This window comes from Enoplosus armatus, chromosome 15, assembly GCF_043641665.1.
Source record: "Enoplosus armatus isolate fEnoArm2 chromosome 15, fEnoArm2.hap1, whole genome shotgun sequence".
Lineage (NCBI taxonomy): Eukaryota > Metazoa > Chordata > Actinopteri > Centrarchiformes > Enoplosidae > Enoplosus > Enoplosus armatus.
This window is the reverse complement of record NC_092194.1, coordinates 3,231,737-3,253,312: the sequence shown is the minus strand read 5'-3', so window position 1 is coordinate 3,253,312 and position 21,576 is coordinate 3,231,737. Positions and strand designations below refer to the sequence as shown.

Below are 21,576 nucleotides of genomic sequence, written 5' to 3'. Positions count from 1 at the left end.
GAAAGCGTGCACATGATATCAGGATAACATCATCATGTGCCTGCCTGTGGGTAAATGGTACAAGGTGCAAACTGGGCTCTGGAAAAAAAAAGCTCAAGGAATATAGCTTAAATTCTATGCCTGAGTTACAAAACATTTGTAACAGTACATGAATAATCCCCCAGCCCCGATCAGTAGTGACACACCTAGAAGAAGGATATTTCTACTGTGCTCTGTGACCACTAAACCAACAATTCTTTTGTGTTTTGAGTGTGTGATTAAGTGCGATGTGCATGTACATAGACCAAGATGAAATGACACACATATATGGCTCAGAAAACACTTATGCAGTATTTTTTCACATAAATATCACCTCTTAATATAAACCTGGCTGTCTCTGTGTGAGTATCTATGTTTGTTCTTCCCGTGATGTGCCACAATTACAGCAGGCTATTGCTCCAAACCTGTAAATGAAATACTAGGCTCTCCTTTTTCCCATTTTCTGGTAATATGAGGGTCCCCACATAGAGTATAGCCTGTGGCCATTGTTTCTTTAAATGTCCTAAATGACTTCTTTATATCATTCAGAGACAATGAAGCCAGAACTCAGCTGCAGAAAATTGTGCCAGCACACACAATTGCTTGTGTCAGTTAAATACACAATATACACAATTTAAGCACAACTGAAATAATAAATAAAAAATTAAAAAAAAAGACTACATTACCCAGTGTGCACCAGCACATACGTATGTTGGCACTATTGGCTGGCGTAACCCCGCCCCCTACACGCCCCTCCCAGGGCTAACTGACATGTTTTACTGCAGGAGAGCTCACACCATAAGCCCCGAAAACAACCTCGGAGCTGTCAGAAAATAATACCATGGCTACCCACGCTAGCATGTGCTGCCGCTTGTTTGACAGACACAACAGTTTAACACATTTCAGAAAACTCTTCGTACAGTGGGAAAATGGGAACACCCTGCGACCGTACTCCAGTGCTACGCACAAGGAAAATGAACTTGAACTTGGAGAGTCGACTTTATCTCCTCCCAACTTCGCCGCATCTCTGAAAACCAGGTCAAGACAGGTAATACTGACACTGCCCACAAGCTACACTTTGTGCTGAGGTTTCCACTGTGAATGTCTAAGCACAGGCTACTTACCGGTGTTTTTAGCTAGCATTAGTTAATAACTACAGGCATGTTAGGTGACGAGTTGTGTCAGTTTGTGAGGTAATTTAGCTTAGCCACAACCTCTGTCCAGTTAAGGGCCCAATAAAGGCTAAACTGGCTAACTCTGTTAGGCAACCTAGCGTTAAATATTAAACCAGCAAGTTGATGACTGCAGTGGTGTGAGGAGGACACCAGCAAATTGCCACTTCACACCATTTTAATTTAATATTGCTAATTATTAAAAAGGAACTATATATAATTATGACGTTACAAGCGTTATTACCGTCATTATCACCACTATCACCAGTTCAATTCTACATCAGTTCCTTTATCAATAGTATGCAAATGGGGAGGTTCCTGAGATTAAAGCAGAGGATTAGACCTCATAATGTTCCCTGAGGAACTATTTACTCATCCATTACTTCAGAAACTTGATTTCCTGATTAAACACTAATGTAGGCCTGTGATTTTATACCTGAAACTAGATGCACATTTCTTTCATGGAGGAGCATCATTTTAGCTGAGCTAAACCTCAGGATTGTATTATCTTACATTAGAGAACAAACAGCCTTTGCAATGTGAAGTTCATCGTTCAGCTAGGTGCTTTGTCTGTCTGCCTGGCAGCAGGCACTTGTACTGTCACTGACGGGGTGAATGAACTGGGAAAATCTTTTCCTAAGGCATTTTCAAAGGTCTCTCTGAGAAGTAAAAATGGCTGCTGTTAAAGGGATTTCTGGGGCTTTTGGAATCATATCCAGAGGACCGCTGGATTTAAACGATTCAGATTACTGTTTAGTCTTCTACACAGAATTCAAAGGGGGTGCATAAATATTGTGTATCTTTCTGGGTCCTGTGATAAATGTTAGCCTCAGACTAAGGCTTTTCTTTGACAAGACATAAATATGGATAAAATAAATGTACCGGTATGCTAAGAAGAAATTGATTCAAAACAATATTGCAAAACAAGACATAGTAGTGCTGCTGTACCCTCATTATCACCTATTGTTTATGTGTCAAATCAGTTAAATAGTGCTGCTTCCCTGTTGTCTTTATCCCTAGGAGAGACTAAGAGATGACAGCATACTGCCCTTTTCAGCATTCTTGACTGATAACTTTGGCCGGAGGCACAGCTACCTGCGCATCTCCTTGACTGAGAAATGCAACCTGCGCTGTGAGTCGATGCTCCCACTGTTCCATATTGAAGGTGTCCTCAGCCGCTTTGGTTTATGTTCCCCGGTGCTCATCTTGTAGAAGATACTTGAAGAAAACCACATTCAGTAATAGTAATTCTACTGCTGCGACTATAACCAATACCACCACCACCACAACTTTTACAGATAATGTTAGATTTCACTGAAGAGAAAAGTCAGCGAGATGCCAAAAGTCAAAACATTAGAACAATAGCACAATCATTTTCATATGATGTATTGTTGTATGAAAAGTTGCTCATCAGGTGAATGATCAACTACAGGAAAAAAAATATATAAGGATCATCTCTGGTTTGTCATGTTGCTAAGTAGATCCACCTCTGTGGCACTTTGACCTGGAAGGTTTCAATCCCCACAATTACCAGAAAATCACTAAAATATGTGAATGTGTGATTAATGTAGAATAAATCATAAATCATTTGGTATCTTGTTACCATTTTACTTTCTTTCCATTTTCAGGTCAGTACTGCATGCCAGAGGAGGGGGTGAAGCTTACACCACGGGGCCAGCTGCTGTCCACCTCGGAGGTATTGAACCTGGCTCGCCTCTTTGTCAAGGAGGGGGTGGAGAAAATCCGCCTCACCGGAGGAGAGCCCCTCATCAGACCTGATGTGCTGGATATCATCAGTAAGGAACTAGTGAAACATGTCGTTGATAGTGGCTTGTTGATTTAGCTAGTGTTAAGGTGAAGAAGGTGTGTTGTCCTTTGTGATCCTGGTATGCTGCCAGTCACATTCGTTCCCCATCATTTATGTAAAAACTCTCCTACCCACTACTCCTTAAGAATGTGTTTTCTTTTTTTAAATCATAAAGCCACAACATACAAAGCTGTTTTGAGTTGTTTCAACACTTTTCACCAACTTTTGGCACATAAGATTTGCAATATGCATAAGTGAATGTAGTGACATTCTTTTCAGAGGAATGATTCAGCATTTGCTATCCAAGGTTATCAATGATTCATGGTCTAACCCTGTTGACTAGACAAGACTAGAGCTTTTCTAAGTGACACGGGGAGAGAGAGGAGAGGACTGATTTTTCATGCATGCCTTCAGGTTAAACACAAATGTGGAAGGAAAAATGATTTGTTATACCACAGCTATGTGCTTTACAGCCTGATTTGTAGATTAACCACAGCATGACATGAATGAACAAAGCAATGTGGTGTGACCAATGGGTGATGTCTTTGTAGAAAGAGGACCATAGGCTGCCCCATTAAGATCAGCAATTATCACTGTGTCATGTGTCAAGCACCACTGTGACCTCACCTGTGTGACCTCAAAGTTTTCTGGAGTGAATCATTTGCATTAAGTTGGAAACAGTAACAAACTTCTCATTTCCTGTACTTGTTGTTTTTTTTGACAATAGGTGTAAATATACAGTCACGTACAATGTCATGTTGGTCATGGTGTGAGAAATCAGATAAATTGCATCGCCTCTCTGTGTCTCACTCTCTCCGTCCTTCCCTTCTCTTCCTTGTTCTCATGTGTGCTCTCCCTCTACAGCAGAACTTAGGAAGTTGGAAGGCCTGAAAACCATTGCAGTGACAACCAACGGCATGAACTTGGCCAGGCTTCTGCCTAAGCTGAAAGATGCTGGCCTTGACCTGATTAACATCAGCCTGGATTCACTGGTCCCTGCCAAATTTGAGTTTATTGTCAGGCGGAAAGGTACGGAAAATGATTTGACCCGTAATGGTTAGGTGATTGAAGCTTACAATATAAATGGTTGTATCCAAAGTGCTCTTACCTCTAAAATAATATAGTGTAACAGTGTTCTGCTGTTGCAGTTCTCCTTGTCTGTTCAAAACCACAAGTTGACAGCCTAAGACAATACTGTGTATATGTGGCTATTGTTGTGGGTCAATCCCACTAGGTTACTGAAGGAGCCTGTAAGCTCTAAACACACATGGAGTGGAGGTGACAGCAGGGCAGAACTCTGGGTGGTTGGCGTATGGAAGGTAGACACAGATGGGCCGACTGAGATCAGGAAATGAAGGAGAGAAAAAGGAGCGATTGCAGTACTGGCACGCGGAAGAAAAGCGTTGTCTGAGTCAGTCTTCTTCCACGACACCTGAGTTGTTGTTTTTTTTTCAGTTAAAGGCTTAACAGACATTAGGTCTGTGGGTATAGCATGAAGGAAATCTTATCTCTTAGCCTTCAGTAAGCTTGTTTAGGATTTTAAGGCATTTAATTGCAATTATGAGAATCCTAGATGACTAAACACAAGCCTAACCTCCTACAGAAAAGCCCACCAGTCAGTGTAAGTCTGCCTGGATTTGTGGGGTTCGTGCAGATAAAAACAAATGATGAGTCTGACCTTGGCAGTTTGCTGTTCAAAAAGCTCTGGCTGCTCCTGGGGGATTAGTTGTAGATGTTTACATATCAGTGGTTTGTGGAAAATCCTGGGCTTAGTCAGATGTTAGGGAAGTGAACAGAGAAAGCAGAACTTATGTTGTAAAGGCTTGAACACACATTTCAGACAAGGCATGATTAATGTGTTGATTGCAAAAGTTTAAACATTTCATCATCAGTTTCTATCTCTGGGTTTTCCAGGGTTCCACAAGGTCATGGAGGGCATTGATAAGGCCATCGAAATGGGCTACAACCCTGTCAAGGTATTTGTTCACCTTTACTATATTTTAGTCAATTTCATTGTTTGTCCCTCTTTTATTTATCTCTTTTGTTTGTTTTTTTGCTTTGTTTTTATCTTCCTATTTCTTGCATCTGTCTTTCTGTGCATATTTTTTTGTTTGTCTGTAACAGATGGATATCTAAAATGGAGGATTTTTACTACAAAACAAAAGATATTGTGGTTACGGAAACAGAATTGGAAAGAAAAACATACCAGGAAGATATAGCTTGATGCTCTAAAATGTGACCAAGAACTATTTTCAGTGAAATCTTTCCATTGAAATAACCAACAGTGATAAGACTGTGCGGCAGCACAGTGTTGTAACAGAATTGCTGAATATAATATTTCATCCATGCCCTGACACTGAACTGTTCCCTGGTTTGCTGTAAGTGACTAATCACCGCATACCACAGTTCCCCTGTGTCTCCTGAACATTATTCCCCTGAGTGACGTCATTGTCAGATGTATTTCAGCAAAGTCTTATATAGTCTATAAACTACAGGCTGTCTTGCCTGTGTGGTTACTAAATTGTCTAGTTACTGTCTGGTTCTGGCCTTGAACTTAGCATCCTCACAGTTGAAACGTAACGTAGCGTAGCCGCTGAGGAGATGAACGTACAGCTTAGTCACCAGTGGCCTATTGTTGTCTGCTGCCCTCTGTAGGTGAACTGTGTGGTCATGCGAGGCCTCAATGAGGATGAGCTGCTAGATTTTGTGGCGCTGACAGAGAAGAAGCCTCTGGAGGTGCGCTTCATCGAATACATGCCCTTCGATGGTGAGTGCACTCTTCTCACAATGTCTTATCACACAGGTCTGGAAAGGTGTCTGAAGAGTCGGGTTATATTACTGGGCCATTTTCATGCATTATTTATACACTGTTTAAACATTTGAATATGAACACAATATGGAAAGATGCTGAATAATTCTGCCTTCAATGCTCATTGCTTCTGCTCTTGCTGTCCCTTTTCCTCCCCTGTTCCTCTGAAGACAATATGTTCAGTTTTGCTAGCAGAAACATTACTGATGCGCTACTGCATACATAAGTCAGTGGTTGTTGGATAGTTGATCAGCCGAAATATACTGTGGCTTGTGATATGCTACACCCTACACTGACCCACACTGCCTCTTCTCCTCTCTGCAGGCAACAAGTGGAACTTTAAGAAGATGGTGAGTTACCAGGAGATGCTGGACCGCATCAGGCAGCAGTGGCCCAATCTGGAAATACTTCAAACTGGACACACAGACACTGCCAAGGTCAGTGTCTTTTATTGTACTGTATTTCTGAAGTACATTTCTTTTTCCTTTTGAGAGGAATTATTAGTTTATTAATTGGTTAGCCAAACAGAAAAGTGAAATCAACATTCACAATCTTCTGACTAATCTTATTCATGGCCGGATCTGAGAAAAACATGAAGTGTCAGGTGTAGGAGCCTAATCAAGCACTTTGCCACTGGTTTGAATGCTTGAAGCCATTTTTAAAGAGATGAAGAGAAATTGTTTGACGCTCTTCTCTGGCTTGTAACAGACATTTAAAGTGCCGGGCTTCAAAGGTCAGGTGGGCTTCATCACCTCCATGTCCGACCATTTCTGTGGCTCCTGCAACCGCTTACGCATCACTGCAGACGGCAGCCTCAAGGTAAAGCCACAGTTGTTTTTTGTGAGGCTTCAAGGAGTTGTTAGTGAGGTCAGTTTTTGTGTCACATATTAGCTATGAATAATCTCATCCTTTCTTTTAACTGCCTTTAATGTCTTACCTGCACTCCTTCCTGTCTGTTTTTCTCTCAGGTGTGTTTGTTTGGGAACTCTGAGGTGTCCTTGAGAGATGTCTTGCGCTCCGGGGCATCAGATGAAGAGCTACTGCAAATCATCGGAGCTGCTGTGGGCAGGAAGAAGAAACAACACGCAGGTAGTTTATATACAACGCGTCGTTTGTGGGGGTAAACACAGATTGTTTAGGAGTTTGAAGTTCTACTGGAATGTAATATCTTCCTGTTTGTGCCTTCAGGCATGTTCAGTATCTCTCAGATGAAGAACAGACCTATGATCCTCATTGGTGGGTGACACGGCTGTACGTACAAACCTCTCACACATTCAGTTTGTTCTATCACTGCTCAGTCATGAGTCATATTTTGTTATGTTTTGGTCATCATGGGCTGTACCTCCATATTTTTCTTCAAGATGCGTTTACATTTGCTCTAATAACAATTACTAACTTTTATCTGAACTGTGAATAATGCATGTTCATCTAAATATGAATGTTGTTTTTATATAACTGTTTCCTTGACTCTTTTTCCAACAGGCACCACATCCCAAAGGCCTTTGTCTCTGCCTAAGTCCCAAGAGAGCCAGAGAGCTTTCCCCATTGTTTCCCAGCCTACAAACGACACACCCCTCTCTCCAGCAGCAGCTCCTCACAGCAGCAGGAGAGTCCTGAATAGAGCGGGGTTTTTGTGCCTTCCAGACTGCACTGCTTCAACACAGGCAGCCCATGTTTGCTGCTCTAGAACCTTAATGAGTCGAGGTACCCATGTTCGGTCACATATCAACAAAGAAAAACGTAATACGACGGACAACCTCCACAGTGTAGAACCCCTTCACTCCTCTGAGTTTGTTTTAGGTGTTTGTTTTTTTTTAAGTTTTAGGACACGCACAAATGTCATGAGCTACATTAATGAAGACTGTCTCAGGTACGCACAAGCCAGGGGCCCTAATGCTTTGAAGAGCCGCTTACTCAGGACCCCAGGAACACCTGTTTTTTGCACACTGCTAATGAATGCCAAAATAAATCTGAAACACCACAATGTTAGACTGTGCCACAATCAAAGTTCCAGCGAAGACCCCAGTGTCAAACTCGGACAGTTTGTGAGTGATCAGAACCAGTCAGGCACAAATGTCTCCAACTCTCACCTGGATGAAACCAGTGAAGCCCAGCTGACGCATACAGACACCCAGGGCCGAGCCACGATGGTAGACGTTGGGGGGAAAGTTCCCACGCGTCGAACCGCCACAGCCCGCGCCACCGTCATCTTGGGCCCCACGGCCTTCCGGCTTCTCCGGGATAACCAGCTGGCTAAGGGTGACGCCTTGGCCGTGGCACAGCTGGCCGGCATCATGGCTTCCAAGCAGACCGCAGCCCTCATCCCGCTCTGCCACCCGCTCCCCTTAGACCACGCCTCTGTGACCTTTGACCTCGTTGAGCTGCAGAGCGCTGCAGTCATCACAGCAACGTGTCGCACCACGGGCAGGACAGGAGTTGAGATGGAGGCTTTGACGGCCGTCTCTGTTGCAGCGCTGACTGTCTATGACATGTGCAAGGCCGTGAGCCACGACATCATCATCACGGACGTAAAACTGGTCAGTAAGACGGGCGGGAAGAGGGACTTTCATCGTCATCCTTGACCTCCCAGGAAACCCAGGAAAACTGAGAATAAATAAGCCAACATCAAGGCCACACCATGTTTCAATTACCACATTATATACAATATGAATCATGTTATTTAAACAGTATCCATGTTGACTTTAACTCAGCAGTGGTTTGTAAACAGTTTCAGTGTTATACATGAGATCGTTTATTTCCTGTTATACATATCTGTGCAACAAGTGGAGAGTGCAGAACAAATGTAGGGCTGCAGTGTTTCTTTTTGTCTCTAGGGGACGCTCAAGTATTACAATCACAAGCCACCCTGGAGGTCTTTCAGCAAAGAACAAACTGAGGACGGCCTCAGCGCTATTCACATATTGAATGTATCTCGCTTTTATTAGCCTGCGTGAACTTTGATGATAATTCCATTTAGAGTGAAGCGCAGGTGCCTGCCCTGAAAGCTGTCACAGAAGGAAGCCACAGCAGAGCACTGAGAGGAAAGGACTGTGTGCTTCAGTGTCTGGGAGGCTTTTCCCAGCTGTGAAATGTCACGTTGCATTGCCGTAATTAACCGCACAATGAGTTTTGGGGTTAAAATCAGTTGAATGAATTGTAACTCTTCTCCGAGATGCTTTCATCATTTCGTCAATGATGATAATTGGTAAAGAATTTACTCTGAAATTGGGCATTTACTGGATTTCATTTTAGCGTTAATTCTTTTCCTTCTACCTCTGTAGTATACTGGAAACACTGGATATTTGTCATTTTTCTAAAATATCCACCATTCATATAATGACTGATAACACAATAGCCCATTACACTACTTAAGTTTTGTTGTTGTTTGGTTCTTTCCCCCCCCCCCTCTTTACCCCCTGGATGTCACATTCATTTTGTCAGTATTACTGTAGGTATGATCCTCTCTGGTCTTCACTGTAGGCCAGCAGTTCTCACTTGTCTTTGGAGAACTGAATATTGCTTTTTTTTATATCATAGCAAATTATTGATTGTATTCACTCTGCGTCCAGCTCACTTCATTGCACTGCTCAGTTTTTGAAAGAAGTAAATGCAAATTCAATGAGTTGCTGGAGGCTGGTGTGGCATTCATTTTCCCTTATAAACATTTAAATATACAGTCTTTCTCCTGTGATGTCTTAATTCATCTGAAAGTTGAGTATGTGTGATTCCACAAGGTGGTTTCTGTCAGTTACAACATACAATATGTTCCACGGTGTTTTATCTGGTAATTAAAGAAAACAGGAAAACTGCAGGGGTTTATCCCCAAGAACATTTTCAGGTCATGAGCCTTTTTCAGTTGTAAAAATCATTGCTTTCCTTTTATAAATGCATGTCTGTTATCAATCCAAGACAAGTTGACAGTTATTTATCCACATGCTGAATCATTGGGACACTACATTTTGCCAATATTGGTTCAATGACCTGGCTTGAGGAGGTCCAAAGTGCAGCAGTTGTTTTTCCATGTTTTTACCAGTCTGAAATGAAAAACAGGCCTGTGATCCTTTTTGGTGGGTAACATAACTATAAATACAAATTTCTCACACTGTGACTTTGTTCTATGGGCTGATGATAGTCCACATAAATTCATAAATTATATTCATATTATACAGTACCTTCCCATTCTGCCAATCCCTCAGGGTGGAGGTATATACAACCACGTGTCTCCTCCAATACACATGGTGGACTGGAGTTTGTTTGTCTGTCAGCATTCAAATGCCACACTGGACCACATGCAAAGTGCACTGTTTCTGTGTCACTGTCAAGACCGCAAAAAAGAGCAAACAAACAGAAAATACAGGACATTATTCAAAGCCATTTTCACTTTTCACAGGGGTGTGGCTAATAATATTAATGATGGCTCTGTTCCATTAAGGTGTCACATTAAGTCCAGGTACAAAATCACTGAGGCAAAGCAGACCAGTTCTACAATAATCTTGCCTAAAAATCAAAGTGAGGTCCTAAGGGACTTGTCACTGATTTAAAATTGGCCTTGCTGGGTCACCCTGTGTGTTGCCTTTCTACAGGCAGGTGAAGCTGGAGTAGAAGTTAGAAACTGTTGGTTTTACCGATGGTGCTCTCATGTATTGCAAGAAGTAATGCAGTTATGATTCAATAAAGTGGGAACAGGAACTGCTAGTGAGTGTATTTTTGAGGCTTGACGCAAATAGGAAATCCTCTGTGGACCAGACCGTCTCATTTCGCTCGCTTCGGCCTTCGCGGCCTACAAAGGATGCGGCCCCTGAAATGAGCCACAGCTGTAAATTGTATCAAAAACTTTAGTTGTTAAATGTTAACATTGAGTGACGTATTAAACAATGTTGGTTATTTTTATTTTTTTTTGCACATGGAATAAATTAGATGGGATCCTTTCTAAAATTAGAAGCATTCCAGTCCTAATATTAGCCTGTTTTGCTCTGCCCCATATGTTAAAAAAGGTCGTAGAATTACTTTTGTGATTATTTGTCATGAAATGCATTTGCACAACAAGTATTATTGAAGATATGATGTCCAAAGTAAAACAAAAAAAAAGCCTTATTACAAGGAACCTTGAAGGCAGCTGTTACCATGGCCACAGTAACCTAAGTGCCAAAAACAGCCCAATTTGAAGTCCAACAGTACTCTCGGATGTGATAAACTTGTGAAGAGTCATGTCAGACGGTACAGTAGGTTGAGTTCATTACTAATACAAAGTTGAAAAAAGCTTAGTGCTAACCTGTGGCTATTTTTGGAAAGCTAACAGTGCTGCCAGGAGCAAAATGTTGATGCTAAACAGTCATGAACTTCTAAGCTAACTTAGCGTTGAATACGCAGAATTGCATTTTAGGATGCTTTAAGAGAACCGTCAGTGCAATTGTTCTCTTAAATCTAGTACACTTAATAACAACACAATACTTTATGTCAACAACATTCATGTTTGCAGGAATGTTGTTGAATTTCAAATAAGCGTAAGCGCTACCCTAGCTAGCTAACTCGCTAACGTTAACTTGCCTCAGAAACCATGCCTGTAGGTTACTCCTAAACTGGAACAGCGCTATTACCTCAAACAGGTTTTTCTGTTTCAAAACCTTTGTGCTAATTTGATTGCGCTAAACATTTGTTAGGTCATATGCACTGAACAATGGACAAAGTGACACATTTGTAAAACAAAAGCAGAGAGGGAACTCACAACTTAGAAAACAATATGCAATGTTTGTTTGTTTGTTTGTCTTGTCTTGTCTTGTCCAAAAACATGTTCTTCATTTATTCTTTGTGTAGAATCGCGAGGGAGGAACACGGGACTGAGCCAGTCCAAAGTACCAGAGAGTAATAGCAGGTCTACAGTGACTGTGAAGGGGCAGAGAAAAGAGGTTGGTGTGTGTTTAAACACACATAAATTGTTTTACATCCACCGCACATTAGTATGCAGTGTTACACAGTGTCTGCAAAAAGTGAAAAATGTAGGTTTGAGATTGTACTGTTGTTCTCCTCTTTGCTCAGAAGCTGTGTAAATTCTTGGCCAAGACAGAGGACCTGGCAGGGCATGTGGTGGAGGAGGAGGAGGAGGAGGAGGAGAAACAGCAGGAGATGAAGATTCCACAACAAATTAAGAAGAACACAACTCTCCCTGAACAAACACACGACAGTCCTGACCTGAAGACGTCTGTGATTGGAAAAGGTGGGTGGAGACAAACAAGAGAGCCAAAGCATGTGAAAGGCACTTGGCTTTAAAGGATTGCTTACTTTAAGAATGATCTGTCTTCTGTCCCTAGAGACGACTAAGAGAGACAGAAAATGGGACTTAGACTCCATTCAACTGCAGAGAGTACGGCTGGAGGTAAAATACTTAAGGGGTACTATTTTATGGCGCGATGACCAGTGCTGCACAGGCTGTGTGGCCGTGTCCGAGTGCAGCTGCTCTTTTGGTTCATGCAGGTGTAGCAGTGCCCTCACATGGCTGCAGGGATTTAACCACAGAGCATAAAGATAACAGATATCGACTCATAGATCAGTATTGACTTGATTTTCCTGCATTAATCACAATAAACATACAATCTTTTTTCTTATGCCAATTTAAATGCATCTACAGGTGGAGAGTGTTTGTCAAAATTGCAAATCGTTTTCCCTTGTGGACAGATGATTGACAGATGGTTCTTAGTGCAGCTTCCAAGACCAAATTTCCAACAACTTGAAAGAAACTCCCGCTGGGTTCAAAATGATGAGACGTATGTGCAAAGCGAATTTCAAGGTTTGGACGATACCAAATTGTCACAGTGCAGCATGGCTGCTCGTAGCACCACCAAGAAGTGGCCACGCCACGAGTTCTGCCTAATATATATATATATATATATATATATATATAATACACTGTCAATTAATTCCATGATGACAAAGACAATGTTGAACAAATATCTTCTCTTTTCCACTGCCGGTTCATGCTTTACCTTCCTCTCATGAATTATCTGTCATACTCCCGTCACCATCGTCCTCCTGTCCTCAGGCATCTCTGAAGACGAGCAGGTCAAGGATTATTAAGTTGGACAAGACCATTGCAGCAAAGGAGCGACATCTGAACCGGCTTGAACTGATCATTGAGAGAGAGAATAACAACTATGAAGACACCCTCAAGAGGTGTGAGGAGAAATATGTGGACTCCAGAACGCTATAAGCAGGAGTGGTTTCCTCGCCATTGTAACTTAAGATTGAGTGAAATAATATGTATCAAATATCGGAATAACTGTAATGTCTCTGCTGTCAGTTTTGAAAAAGAGCACAAGTCCAACCAGAGGAACAATGCTGCTGTTGAGAAGTTAAATGAAGAGATAGGGATCATAAAAAGGTAGCACTATGAGATGACAATGACTATTTTGCAGTTATATTATATGAATCTAAACCTAGTCTTTCTTCTTTGTAGTGAATTGGCCAAGAATGAGGAAATCCTGAATAAACGTAGGAGATATAAGAACATTGTGTCCATGCTGTCGCCTCCGGACGCTCAGGATGAGCAGAACAGGGAGCCTCAGGAGTCGGCAGTTCAGCAGGGTAAGTGTTAAAACCCAGTGAATCAAGGTGAAACAGATTATAACTGTGAACTGCAACTGATGTTGCTCTGGTCTGAGCTGTCTCGTCTTTTCCAAAATGAATGAACACTACTCTTTGTGTATGAGATTTGGGAGTCCCTTAAAAGAGCACACCATCGACACTGGGGACTCACGAGAGGCATATCCTGATGTATGATAATGTGAATAGCGCTGGCAGTGTGATGGGGATGATAACATGCACACAGGTTTGGAGAGAGGTTTAGCGCCCAGTCCAGGTAGAGTGCTGCCTTCGACCAGAGAGCCCACGCTGTCCTCAGCCCATGACGACACACCGTAAGGAGACACCAACACAGTAGTATAAGGCAAAAGAATCAAATCATACTGTTTTTCTTGCATGTGGATATATTTCAGTTTCATTTCACATTTTCAGATCATTTTCTCTGTTGATATGTTCTCATTCTTGTTGCTGCTGCTTCATAAAGCTATACAGAAAACCATCTACCACACACATATCATTACGTCTTAATCTCTCCTGAGCCTGAACTCTTTCTTTGGCATTTCAGGATCACACACTCTAAACTGGATTGCGACAGCTCAGAATATGAGGTCAGTTTTCCTGAAGCACCACCTCATTCTATCCTGAGTGTTTCTTTGCGGTGCTCACCGTGTGGTGTCACTTTCCCGCCTCCTGCAGGAGAAGCCGGAGCTGCTGTTCTCTGATCCCCAGCAGCTACTGGGTCTGATGACGGAGCTGACCGAGCAGAACCTGTCCCTGATTCAGAACTTCCACGGGGTGGAGGAGACACTGAAGGAGCTCCGGCAGACCACGGAGACCACCGTGAAGAAAATGTAAGCATGTTATTTTTCCAAAAGGCTCATTTAAATCTGCAAGTTGATGTTAGAAATGAAAAACAACAAAAAAAGGCGAGACAGAAGGCAGACAGACAACACGGAAGAATGTGCAGTATACAGTAGTAAGACAGTAAATAAAAGTGACAAGTAACAGTTGTGACTTCAAAGAGGCATGTAACATACAAAACAACATGGAAGGCAGGCACATGAAGCAACCATGGGAAAACAGCACACAAGATAAAACAACAGACATGAAAGACAAAATACTACGCACAAACTTGTGTGGAGAACTTAATCACCCAATCCCATCCAATGCTACATCCTCTCTGTCTATAGGAAAGAGGATGAGGAGAAGCTAACATTGCCTATAAATGACATAAAGGACAGGATCGACAAAGAGAAGGAGAGAACTGCCCAGCTCAAAAGGAGGGTTCAGCTCCATAACTCGTCAAAAACAAAGGACCAGGTACGGGAGTAGAATGTACTGTATGTTTGGCGACATTTTTTTTCCCAACATCACCCTATTTCAAATCTAAAAGCTTAATTTGGCAATTTCAAATGGATCCATGGGCTAACAACACCCAGAAATCACCTAAAGAGTGAATCGGTGAACTGCACACAGCATGCTAATCTCGACATGGTGTTTTATGGCTTACTCTGTCCCACTTCCTCTCCTTGCCCGCAGGATGTTTTGTTGGATGCTCTGGGCGTGAAAGTGACAGAGGTGCATCGCTGCCGCGTGGATGGCTGGTTGACCAACCTCAGCACCTTGGAGAAGCTGTCCAGTATCGAGTGCCGCATGTATTCACTGCTGGAGCTCATTGAGAGCATGCCTGAAGAAAGCTTGGAGACACTGAGGCAGATCAAGGACAGTGAGAGGAGGAGCAGGTTTGTCTCACGCCTGAGAGCAGGCCTCTAGTTTGAGGGTGGTAGACAATCAAGTATACGGTTTATGACAGTATGTATTATATAGTTTAGGATACATAATATATTACCAAGTAGAGGGTATGGAAACATTCACATCATTTTAAATGGTATAGATTGGCTTTATGTGATTTTACAGGACTCCCTTGTGGTAAAGTTAGCTTATGCTTCCACTTAAGAAAAGTGAAGGAAAAAAATGGGGAGAAAATGCAAATGAGCTAATTATTATGTGTTTTTTATGATCAGCCAGTCAGCCCCCCAAGTAATATTTAAAATGCTATAACAACAGCATGTTTGCACTGCAAATATTGCAAAACAACTGCAAAATATTTTTATAATCAAATGTCCACTCACACCTTTAAATTATTGATTTTCTTTCCATCACCTGTCTTTCCTGGATTGTCTTTGTAAATAATAACAAGTGAATACACGTGTATATGGCCGTGTATAATGTGCATATCATGCATGAGTTCAATAATAGTGTGGGGCGGTAATGTTTCTGTCACATTTGGGCATTGTCAGCAGCCTGTGGGAGTGCTGGCATGCATGGACATTTCAGACTGGCTTTCTGTCGTCAGTGCATTGATGAAGATACAATGTACAATCTAAGGAATGTAACGGAAGGAACTCCGAGTGGAGATGCTTCCCCAAAGAGCTCGTCACATGTCACCAAACCCCTTGTCTTCCTGCATGCTATATCACGTTCCAGGCTGCACGAGGAAAAACTGAAATTGGAGAGAGAGAAAAAGAAAGAAATGATGAAGAGGTGCTTGCAAAGATCCCTGGGTGACATCAAGAAAAGAGTGAGTCTTTCACTTCAAAATGGATACATATGACATTTTATGCCATAAATTTTGTATTAGGTTTTCTATTATCAAACATCATACCACACGACGAAGGTTATTATCAAAATTACCACATTCATTTGAATGGCATCCCGCACTGCTTGTGTAATGCGCGTCACTGGGCAGGATTTTGGGGAAATACCTTACAGCTCAGTACAGATGTAGGGGGCTGTTCTTACACAAGATGAAACCAGGTTTATGGGAAATGTAGCTGTAACTTGGAGAAACATTAACAACACTACCTTTGCGAAATAAAGGCACAGAACTCTAACATGTAGTCAAAGCAGTCCTCAGTAACTGAAGCTACAGAAGCAAACCCGAAACCTGTTTTTCTTTTAGAGTGGCAGAAAGCTCATGCCCAGATGCATCCCTGTAGAGCAGAAGCTCAAAGTCAGCGATGAGGACAATGTTCCTGCCGAGGATGAACTCCACACCTACCTCTTCAGGGAGGATGTGGAGTAAAAAAGAAAGAAACACATACTGTTTGTTTCCCGTGCCATGAAAAGTCATTGTTTAGCAAGTCACAAGTCTTGATACAGAGTCTCAGGTCAGGACAGGTGTGTTCTTATAGTTCCAATAATAATCCATAACATATTATTCACCAACATGTAAGGCCATTTTAACATGTAAACATTTCATATCAACATATATTATGAAAGACATGACCATACTTTTCCGTGTGCCCGGGATTATGAGCTAAATCATAATACCCACAATAATTCTTAAAGCTGATGGGTGTCCAAAATCATAATGATGATATGAAGATCAGATAATGTTTGACTCCTCCATATATATAGTACATTATTGTACAGATGTTTCCATTTCTCTGGTCACTCGGAGTAGACAAATTCCTGAACATCAGCACATATACAGCATTTTACTTGTACATATGTATGACTTGTTATACTTTCACTGACACTGTACCTTCTGGGGTTGATTTATATTGTGTGCAATGTGTACAAGTTCAAGTACAGTTAGTACATTTACACAAGTACTATATTCAAGTACAATTATAAGGTACTTGTACTTTACTATGTGTGTTTTCCTTTTGTGCTACTTCCTACTTTCTGCATTGTTACTTTTACTCCACAACCGTTTATCTGACAGCTGTAGTTACTTTTCAGATTAAGATTTTACATAAAAAACATATAAGCTTATAAAAAAACAAAAAAAACATAGTTAAAGATTAACCAAAATGTTCCCCCTCTGCACTTCTTCTTTACCTGCTGCCTGCAATTCTTGTTGGACAGACAAATTGTTGACACATAGCGGTGTTGTAACCAGTGCCTGAAATACTGAGTACTGGCACTTCTGATGTTTGTCCACATGAGTACCCTTACTTCTTATTGGGTACTTCCAAATCATGGTAAGTCTAGGTATGCACTCTAAACACTCGTGCAACGCTTAACGAAGACCCGCCCTACTCTGTCTCTGATTGGCTAGTGTTCGTTGGTTTGGTTGGTTAGGTTCAGGCAGGAGGAGTGAGATGTAACTGCGGGACCAGGAAGAAACTTTAGCAACTGATGAGGGCTCCTATTGACCTAATATAGGTCTTATATGGCGTTCATCTGCTTTTATCCAATTTTGAATGTCAAAACAAAGTGTCAACAAAGCACTGAAGGCCTTAAAACATGTTTTCAGTGAAAGCAGGTCTGAGCCAATGCAACAATGTCAGTAAGTGAAAAACTATTCTCATGCTTTCTTTTTTTCAGAAGATAAAGGAAGGGCTTTAAATAACACGTTTTCAGTCATACTCAATTTATGTTGATTTGACACACTGTACTGACGCATTTGATGTGACTGCATCATGCAGCCTTGCCCATACATTATGGAGTTGCCTTTGGTATTCCTTCTCATTATCCAGTTCAATCTGTAGGCCAACAGATATCATATGTTCAGTCATATTTAATGAAATGCATGCAAAAATACATTTGAAGTGGGATATATTACCAAGATATGCATGTAAATATAAATATATCCAAGACACATGCGATGATCATGTCATGCAACTGCTGAATTAAGGTACTGGCACCTTTTTTTGGTCCGATTCAGGCACTGGTTGTCACTTGGTGAAAAGAGGCAGTTTGCCTTTATTTTACAGCCACAGCAGGTTTTTTTATTACAGGTCACATGTTCACATTGTAGGTCACTAAGATGTCATGTTGCTGAAACCAGCTCTTTGTAAGCTCTGTCGGACACACTGATCTACCTAGCAGGCAAATGTTGTTCATATGAATGAGTGAGAGTGCAGATGTCAAAGGGAGCAGCTCTCTCATAATCTTATCTTATTTTTATTTTTATTCTTATTCTTATTTTAGCTATTATATTCTACTTATTGTTATCAAAACAACAGCACCTTCAGACCACAGCAAATTCCTTGTAATGTATGTTACTTGGCATTAAACAGTTTCTGATTCTGATTCTGATTCTGATAAACAACCCCCACCTCAACGCGTTTCTTGTAAAAACATGGACTGTGAAATCGAAAGTACAACAGACAAAAACACACCAGGCTCCTCCTCCCTTACAGGCTTCACTGACGGCTCCACATGAGAAAATAAAAGAGGACCTTTGGTTTGGATTGTCTGTCCATCACAGCAGGAATACTAAGACTGGTCTAAAAGAGGAGTTCAAACATCTATAAAGGGCCCGTTCATTCATATGTTATAAGTCGGTGTTGTCTCTGCTCCAGCCTCATCAGGAAGGAAGACACTCGAGTGAGTAGCTGCTGATATTCAGTTCAGCAGACATTGAATTACAAGATTATTTTGATTATTCATTATTTATTACCAAAAGCAAAATGATGTCACATTTTGATTTTAACATTTTGAGGATTTCATTTTTGGAAAATAACGTCAAATCAAGTTAGCTGATCTCGTCGGCGATATCTTAAAAGAAAACAGTGCAGTTATTTCACTTCTGTTTTCCTCATAGCTTCAGTGATGGCCACGGATGATCCATGTGACTTCTTAGAAGACAAGGAACTGTTGGAAGAAATGAAAGAAGCAATGAATAAGAGTCATGCTGAAGGAGCTGCAAAGATCCAGGAGTATTTGGAGCGGCAGAATAATATTCCACTAAATATTGGCATCACAGGAGAGACAGGCTCTGGTAAATCCACCTTTGTTAATGCCTTTAGAGGAGTAGACAACAAGGACGAGGGAGCCGCTCCTACTGGTGCTGTAGAAACCACCATGGAGCCTACAGCATACCCCCACCCAAACTATCCCAATGTCTTACTATGGGATCTTCCTGGCGTGGGCACCATCAAATTTCCAGCTGACGAGTACCTGAAGCATGTTGAATTTGAAAAGTTTGACTTCTTCATCATCATCTCAGACACTCGCTTCAGAGAAAATGATGTGAAGCTCGCTCAGGAGATTGAAAGGATGGGGAAGAAGTTCTACTTTGTTCGCTCCAAGATTGACCATAACTTATGTGATGAGAAAGAAAGTCAGAGGGAGTTCAACGAAGAAAGGACTCTTGCACAAATCAGGGAAAACTGCATTCAAGGTAAGTCTGAGGTTAGAGGGGGAAATCACATGTGCCTAAAACTTAAAGGCAAATGTAACAAGGGGCACCACTAGACACTACTTCATTTTAAGGGGACAAGAGGCAAAAAGGACTTTACACATGGGCAGCCCAAGTTGAGGAAGAGCTAACAAAGTTAACAGGTCATGAAATGATTCATATGAACACTGGCAGAGTCCCCTAATGAGGGTCTGTAGGCTGGACCGCTCATCTTCTCAGATCTGAAAATTGGAATAAACTGTATACTGTACCCACGTGTCCTGGTGTCCGGTCTGGAGAGGGTTCCTGGGAAGTGTATCCCGACACCAGGAAGCTCAAGAGGTTGTTTCTAGTTTTATTTTAATTTCATCATCTGAAATGGACTTCTCCATTCTCTTTGTGACACAGGTCTTGAAAAACAAGGTGTAAAGTCTCCACAAGTCTTCCTGGTGTCCAGCCGTCGTCTCCACTTGTATGATTTCAAACGGTTGGAGGAGACCTTAGAGAGAGAACTTCCTGCACACAAGAGGAATGCTCTGCTGTTTGCCATGCCCAATATTAACCTGGAGATCATCAACAAGAAGAAAAAGGCTTTACAAGCAGGAATAAAGTACCGCGGCTTTGTTTCTGCAGTCATAGCATCTGCACCAGTTGCTGGGCTCTCTTTTGCTACTGATGTAACCATGCTGGCTGATGCCGTCCAAATGTACCAAGTTACTTTTGGTCTTGATCGCAAGTCACTGCAGAATCTTGCTCATAGTGCAAGTGTGCCTTTGGATGATCTTATAGCCGTGATGACATCCCCACTGGCTGGAAAGGAAATAAGCAAAGAGCTTATCGTGAAGTTACTGGCCTTGTCTGCAGGTGAAGTTACATTAATGGCAGCAGAGGAAGGGTCCAGATTTATTCCATTATTTGGAATCCCAATAGCCATGAGCTTCTCTTTTTTGTCCACATACAGAGTTCTCAATACCTTCCTCGACATGCTTGCTGAGGATGCACAGAGGGTGTTTAAAAGGGCCCTGGGCTTGAACACCTCAGTGTGATATCATAAGGTGAATGGAAATATGGCACATTTAAAAGTGTTAGTGTAGAATGCAAATGAGCTTCTGAATTATCTTTGTGGGTGGATTGTAATCTTTTCTGCAGTAAATGTTCTGTATACAAATCACAGTTTTCTAATCTAGTTGCACATTTCACCACACACTCTGGAAATGTGATGCGCACTGTCTGAATATTGTATTTTCATCTGAAGGCGTTTGAGTGATCAAATAAAATGTTCATTGAGATGACCTGAAATTTGTTTTTTGTTTTTTTGGTCATTATATGAAACCCAGTTTTTTCCTCAATTAATGATCCATGTCACACACCAGAAGGTTGTACAAACGTGTGCCTTCACTACCATCTAATGGACAGATGCTGTCATCACATTATCATGGAATTTTTTATGTGTCAGCCTCAGTGAAAATGTCCACTAATAGTTTTATTGAAATATGATGGGTTGCATCCTAACAGGAAAGGTTTCCCCAGCAAGACCCTGCCCAGTATCCTGGCTCTGTACACATCCTGATGAATGGGCCCCTCTCATTGAGTCACCCCCAGAACATTTATTTTTCCACCAGCCAAGACTGACAGTACTGACTGAGGTACCTGAAGCGTGTTGGATTTGAAAAGTTTGACTTCTTCATCATCATCTCAGACACTCGCTTCAGAGAAAATGATGTGAAGCTCGCTCAGGAGATTCAGAGGGCGGGGGGAAAAGTTCTACTTTGTTCGCTCAAAGATTGACAACGATCTACCAGCTGAGAAACAAAGTCAGAGGGAGTTCAATACTGAGTACTGGCACTTCTGATGTTTGTCCACATGAGTACCCTTACTTCTTATTGGGTACTGCCAAATCATGGTAAGTCTAGGTATGCACTCTAAACACTTGTGCAACGCTTAACGAAGACCCGCCCTACTCTGTCTCTGATTGGCTAGTGTTCATTGGTTTGGTTGGTTAGGTTCAGGCAGGAGGAGTGAGATGTAACTGCGGGACCAGGAAGAAACTTTAGCAACTGAT

At 41.7% G+C, this 21,576-nt stretch overlaps 2 protein-coding genes and 1 pseudogene across 2 annotated transcripts; all 3 read left to right on the top strand.

Moving 5' to 3' along the window:
- Nucleotides 1–999: 999 nt before the first annotated feature.
- Nucleotides 1,000–8,388, top strand: mocs1 (molybdenum cofactor synthesis 1). The gene is made up of 11 exons (XM_070920643.1): nucleotides 1,000–1,066; nucleotides 2,211–2,322; nucleotides 2,819–2,986; nucleotides 3,862–4,026; nucleotides 4,912–4,973; nucleotides 5,653–5,764; nucleotides 6,131–6,243; nucleotides 6,515–6,625; nucleotides 6,775–6,895; nucleotides 6,995–7,042; nucleotides 7,289–8,388. The coding sequence occupies exons 3-11, from the start codon at nucleotides 2,830–2,832 to the stop codon at nucleotides 8,386–8,388; spliced, it is 1,989 nt and encodes a 662-aa protein (XP_070776744.1). The 5' UTR covers nucleotides 1,000–1,066; nucleotides 2,211–2,322; nucleotides 2,819–2,829.
- Nucleotides 8,389–11,013: 2,625 nt separating this feature from the next.
- On the top strand, nucleotides 11,014–16,466 carry LOC139297869 (coiled-coil domain-containing protein 38-like; annotated as a pseudogene).
- Nucleotides 16,467–18,540: 2,074 nt separating this feature from the next.
- Nucleotides 18,541–20,806, top strand: LOC139297529 (interferon-inducible GTPase 5-like). Its single transcript, XM_070920240.1, has 3 exons — nucleotides 18,541–18,721; nucleotides 18,939–19,517; nucleotides 19,923–20,806. The coding sequence occupies exons 2-3, from the start codon at nucleotides 18,947–18,949 to the stop codon at nucleotides 20,558–20,560; spliced, it is 1,209 nt and encodes a 402-aa protein (XP_070776341.1). The 5' UTR covers nucleotides 18,541–18,721; nucleotides 18,939–18,946; the 3' UTR covers nucleotides 20,561–20,806.
- The last annotated feature ends 770 nt before the right edge of the window (nucleotides 20,807–21,576 follow it).

Bases quoted from the DNA above. Each gene is read 5' to 3' on its own strand.
- mocs1 (XM_070920643.1), top strand. From the start codon at position 2,830: ATGCCAGAGGAGGGGGTGAAGCTTACACCACGGGGCCAGCTGCTGTCC. The intron at 4,027-4,911 runs GTACGGAAAATG...TGGGTTTTCCAG, and splicing joins GTTTATTGTCAGGCGGAAAG to GGTTCCACAAGGTCATGGAG. The intron at 6,896-6,994 runs GTAGTTTATATA...TTGTGCCTTCAG, and splicing joins GAAGAAGAAACAACACGCAG to GCATGTTCAGTATCTCTCAG.
- LOC139297529 (XM_070920240.1), top strand. From the start codon at position 18,947: ATGGCCACGGATGATCCATGTGACTTCTTAGAAGACAAGGAACTGTTG. The intron at 19,518-19,922 runs GTAAGTCTGAGG...TTTGTGACACAG, and splicing joins CAGGGAAAACTGCATTCAAG to GTCTTGAAAAACAAGGTGTA.